The sequence below is a fragment of the Rhagoletis pomonella genome, unplaced genomic scaffold (genome assembly GCF_013731165.1).
Source record: "Rhagoletis pomonella isolate Grant_MI unplaced genomic scaffold, Rhpom_1.0 Rhpom_scaffold_00001, whole genome shotgun sequence".
Lineage (NCBI taxonomy): Eukaryota > Metazoa > Arthropoda > Insecta > Diptera > Tephritidae > Rhagoletis > Rhagoletis pomonella.
Window position 1 is genome coordinate 82,611,005 of NW_023458555.1, and position 6,088 is coordinate 82,617,092.

The following is a 6,088-nucleotide window of genomic DNA, read 5'->3' on the forward strand; positions in this document are numbered from 1 at the left end:
CGTCATCTGCTTCATCGCTTATGTTTACTGGCCGAAGTTCAAGTGCGATCTGGGGCCTGTAACATAAAGTTTACAATTGTAACAAGTCTACAAGTTATTAGTGATTCGCTTGTAGCTACAAGTTCTATAATTTTTTGTAACACAATATTATTTTGTGCACTTGTACCTATCAGCGAAATATATGCTACACTTGTAAATGTAGTTTCTACACGCATTTGTAGAAGCATTTCGATTTGCACTTTAATATACAAATTTTGAATAGGCTTGATTTAGTTATTTACAAGCTAGAGCTCTTTTTAAAAAACGACTATACGGCTACTCGCTTAGTCGACTAGTCGATTAGCAACTTTTTTTGTCGGTTGATAGTCGAATAGCAATTATTCAATTAACTGCTCGCATTCGAGTAACCGTTCATTTTCGTCAAACCGCTCACTATCGAGTAGTCTGAAAATCGACGAAACGAAATTATTCGAATAGTGACAGTTTTTCACCATAAAATTATTTGTATTAGCGCGGTTGGGTTTATACAAAAAAAAACTTTTACTCAAACAAAACAACTAGTCGATAAATCGAAATGAACGGATTTTCAACTAGTTTTTTGTGAGCGGTTAGTTGAAAAAGTCGAAAAGAAACGGTTGGTCGATTAAGTGAAGTCTATCATTTTTTCAAACAACTTTTGCTATTCGACTAATGATTAACAAGTAGGGACACGATAGCGGACCGAAAGTACCGAAATAGTAATCTGTAGTATCGCTATAAAATATCGGGTACCCATTATTATCGGGATAAAAAGACCCGATATTCCCAATATCATGGGTCGATTATCGATAGCAATCGAACTTTAGTTGCGTTGCTAGTTGCCACAACGATATTACAGATGGCAACTGGCAACTTTCAACTGACAACTGCAGTGCTACAAAGTGTGTATACAGGCGACAGAAGCACCTCTTTTAAAAGTACCGACACACCAAGTTTTCCAAATTGAAGTCATTGCTGTGGCACTTCCTTCTGCGAAAAATCGAAGAGCAGCGCAAGCTTTTATGAGCAGAGGTATTGAAGTTGAACGAAGTGGTTCAGCTGTTTATTAACCAATTATACTACAGCTTCTTTTGGAAGTCCTCAATATGCTTTGGAAATGAACACAAAACTATAATAAAAAAAAACTTGAAAGCATTTACTTTTGCTTACAGTGCACGCGGTAGCTCTAGAAGATTGGAATTATCCTTTACATATCGCCTGATTAGGCCGAGTTCATGCACTTCTCTTCCTCTTAAACAATTAATTGTGATGAAGTTAGCTTTATTGCTGTATTTTCTTTAAAACTCTTTATTTTAATAATTTAATTTTACTCGCACAGCTTGTTTACAGCCGCTTGCTGGTTGTCGAACTGTCAAATTTCGATTAACGATAACTCTAAAGCAACTGACGATAGTTGCCATTCGTAATACAAATTTTCGTTACAGTTGTGTTGCCAGCTGGTAACCGATTCGTGGTTGCATTGCTATCCATAATCGACCCATCAATATCAAATTCAAAAATTGTATCTGAATATTGGATTCTGTAAAGCCCAAAATATAACCATACTGCTTTACATATCAATTCCAAAGTGTAGACATAAGGGCTTTTCCAGCGGTAAGTCACAGTATGACATAGATTTGCAATAAATGGAACTGCTAGGGTGCGCTTAAGTCAAAATAAAAAATATATTCGACAAAAAAGGTAAATTATATTTGCAAAAAATTAATTTAAAAACAATATTAACAAAAAAGTTTCAATGGAGATTTTAGTAGCGTAATGTCTTGTAACGTGACGTCAGATACATTAACTTTACAATGCGGCTTTGCGATTCGATTCGATACAGGGTTCTGGTACTCGATTCCAAAAAATATCATTTGAAAACTATCGATTAAAAAGTATCGGTATCGAATGTAAAAAATATCGATGTAGTATCGTATCGAAATTGGTGTCCCTATTAACAAGAGCTCTATTACGAGCATTTGTTTTCGGCGGACGTATAGCACTTGCCGTGAAAAATAAAACATATGTTATTACTTAAATATGGCTGCAAAACAAATAATGTTCAAAAAAGTTTCATTATTTACAAAAAGTTAAAGAAAATAAAGAAATTCTATGAAACCGTAGCATCGAATTGTTTTATTCATGATTACTGGGCCTAAATCTTCAAGCACAGTTTTACACTATTCTCGATTCATTCTGAACCTTTCCAAAAATTTTGCGTCTCCCAGGAAGAAAGTATTCAGTCTCTCACATATCGAGAGAAAAATGGTATGCTAATGGCAAAATACTTCACTAAACTGAATCTTGTCAGCGTTGGAGATAGGTAGAAAATTTTTTACAGTTGTAGAAAAATCCGAAACACAACTGTACAAGTGTGTTAGTTGTGTTACGGAAATAGACTACAATTGTACAAAAAGTTCTGCAATTACAAGTACGGCACTTGTACCTAAAAGTTGCTTTGTGTTACAAAGTATCTGCACTTGTCTAATTTATAACACTTGTAGGACTTGTAGCGCTTGTGTTACAGGCCCCTGCTTTGTGCGACGTTAGTGGCGAAATGCTGCGCGAACAAATTAGATGGATACATAACGCATTTGAGCTAAACATCGATCACTGATTGAATTTTTTGGGTGTACAGTGTAGTCAAATGAAGTGCAAGTTTCAAGTCGCTAAAAATTACATTTGGTTTTTTAGAATTTTCATCGTGGAAGGTGTTGCGCATTTTCTTCCATATAACGCAATATCAAAATCTATTTTTATATGAAAAATATCCGCAAAACCCTACACAAGCAAAAAGATCTAAAAAATCAATTGTAACTTTTAGCGACTTAAAACTGGAATTCTGATTATTCTGATTAAAAATTTAGAAATTGAAGTTTAGCTTTTGTTTCTTTGTGCAACCTTTGAAACTTTCATTTGTGTGGTTTCTGATATAGATTGAATTATATTTTAAATAAAAATTATAAAAAACAAATACATAAACATAAATGCAAACAATATATTTTGAATTTCAGTGCTAAATAGTTGAACGCAGGTGTACATTAATTAGACCGTCCGTTGTTTCAACTTTTTTTTTTTTTAAATATACAGTTCGCCGCACAGTGTATCATTTCCATATTCTAGAAAAGATTAATTACATTATTTTATGTCGCCGAATTTCAAAACAACGTCAAGAATGTTTTTAGAAATGCCTGATAAAGACGAAACAATAACAACTAAAAAATTTAAATCAAAGTGTATGGCGGGACGGGGTTTGATTTGGAAAATTACTGAGCGCAATAATATTTAAACTTGTATATTTGAAACGGAATCTCAATGTTTAATTTGTCGGTGTTATGTGATTTATGCAACAATTGCTAAAATATCATTTTGGTCTTATTTTTTTAGGTATGGTCTTTTCAATGAATATACGTTTTTGGGAATTTAGTAAACTAGGACTGAGTATTTCATGTTAAAGTAAAACGATGTTGACTTAGACTTATTTTTAACAAATTATTATTTTTATTAGACCCGAAAACTCGTTATCCGCCACTATTCGATAAAGTTTGTATCTCAGTTTATTTGCCACTCCTCTAAGACTTTAAACAACACAATTTTAGCCGCTGGAAAGTGCAGGTTTTGATGAAATTTTATTTTTTTCTGGCCTACTGGGAATTTCATTTTCTTCGAGTAATTCATTTGCATTTTATCTCGACCGAGACAAATTCTTTATTTTTGCGTTGAATAGAGAAAGCCTGATTCATTACATTTCCAATGGTATCCCATTTTTGTAAATAGAGCAAGAAATATTGAACTTATAACAGGATTTTGTTGACCCAACTTGACTTTTTTATCGATATTTTCCACGCCCATAATTAAAAAAATATATATATTTATTTTTAAACCCATTTCTGTCAGTTTATAATTCCTTGTTATAGGGAAATTCTAAATATAAATTTTGGGCATTTTAGCCTTTGTAGTTAGTTAAATATTTCAGTTTTTGCATTTTTTAAAATTGCAGTTATATAATAGGGTGGCGTGACAGTAACTATAAATTACCAATTTTTTGTAAAAATCTATCTTCAATAGTTTTCGAATTACAGAATTAAAAGCAGCTAGATGGGTAAAATCTTACACTGTGCGCCGGCCGGAAAAAGATGTATTTTGGTCTAAAAATAGGCCGTGCAAAATTTTATTTTAACTTTTTTGTCAGCTAGGGAAAATAATTCGTAACAATTGTTACAAACTATTGTTTAATAAAACAAAACTTTTGTTTTTCTAATTACGATATGCATAATCAGGCCAATGGAAATTATATTTTAATTGATTTTACAGTATCGATATGTTGCTTCAATCCAATATCATTTACTAAATTTGCTAAAACTTTTCTATTTTCAAAGCGATTAGCAAAAGATTTGGATCTATATACTTTGAAATTAAAAAAGCTTTAATATAGCATAAAAATGCAAAAAGTTTGCAGCTTTTAGGTGTAATTCACAGTAGAATAACGATGTGACTTAAAATTGTGTCCGATTTCACCCATAAATTTGCAGATAACTCTTAAACTGGTAATTTGATTGCAATCAAAGGGACTTCAAAGACCTTTAATCTGGTGGAGAGCTTTTTGCGATGTGAGAATCGGAACCGGATATTTTTGGAAAAAATTTAAAATGCTTTTTTCTCAACTTGAAAAAAAGAAAATTTCGCAAATTCTTAAAACCTATTCTACTTTTTTATTTTTGACCGCGTATTCAGATTCTGTGAGTTATTTTATACAGCAAATGACTATAAAATTCGGGATTTTCAACTATTTTGTTAAACACTTTTGCCCTGAATACATATGGTTTTCTAAGTCATTAGAGTTATTATATTCGAATAAAATTTTTCACAGCTTATTTTTAGACCAAAGGACATCTTTTTCCGCCCGGCAAAACAAATTTTTTTTTTACAAACGGTCTAGCGTATATACATATGTGCATTTAGGGTTAAAATGTACCACAAATATATTTGTCTACTATATAGTTTTGTGGAACATTTTAACCCGCGGTAAGCGTATTTATTTTGCCCTTTTCTGTAAAAAAGGACCAGAGGTTTAAAATATTTCACAAAAATATTTCCCGTCGTATTATTAGAATGTAAGGATCACATGGTTTCTTTGCCTTTTTCCCAAAACAACGAGCAAAATGGGAGAACACTTTGACTCGCAAACCGTTATCAACTTTCCCTAAATAGACTTTTCGGCAGAAATTGTTTCGTACATGATATACTGGAAAAGGACCTGTATATTAAATCTAATTTCTATTCCTACCACCAGGTTACGACTGCAGTATTTATCACTACGATTCTGGACATCATCATTAAATTAGCTATATGAACGTAGATAAGTATTTTTTAATGTCACTAAAGTTTTTTAATTTAAAATTACCTCGGATTTGTAAGGCTCCATTTCTGACCATTTCCACTGGTATAGATCTCCGCTTTCCGAAAGTGCAATGAATTCAGAATACAATGCTGCTATCTTTTTGAATTTAGTTATGCCATTTTGGTTAGTCCATGGTTGCAGTTCCTCCGATATCCAAATTGGAGAGCTTGATGTGTCCTTTTTTTTCAAGTCTTTAATTAAAATAAAATAAAAAATATTATACACCAGCTTATTTAGCATATACCACGAGATGTTATACATACGCTTGTGATCAGCTTATTAAGCCAGCAACATTTTGCTCAATTTCGGCTATTTGGCTTTTGTTTATTTAATGTTTATTATTTTTCCATAAAAGTCTAGCATTAAAAATTTTTCCCATATAAAATAAATTCGAAATTTTTTTTTTGTATGGGAAAAAAAACTTCATGAATTCAGAAAAAATTTATTAAAAATTGACGCTATTCTTTAGCAACTTAAGACTTGCACATTATTACCCTAGATTTTAATGGGCTATTAAACTGCATACTCAAACAAAAAATCTAAAAAATAAATAATAATAATATCCCAACGGTTTTTACCCTCCATTCCCGCCCATCCGCATGAGGGGCGCAGTCCGCATGATGTACGGAACCAATATTTTAAATTTTTGTGCCGAGTCACGATAGGCAG

At 32.3% G+C, this 6,088-nt stretch overlaps 1 protein-coding gene across 1 annotated transcript in view; it reads right to left on the reverse strand.

Moving 5' to 3' along the window:
- LOC118748146 (E3 ubiquitin-protein ligase hyd) overlaps nucleotides 1-6,088 on the reverse strand; it is a gene marked incomplete in the record, with an annotated part of 830,802 nt that overhangs the window by 651,625 nt on the left and 173,089 nt on the right. Inside the window, 1 exon segment of the mRNA XM_036482478.1 lies at nucleotides 5,423-5,610. Within this exon segment, the coding sequence (XP_036338371.1) occupies nucleotides 5,423-5,610 (188 nt within the window).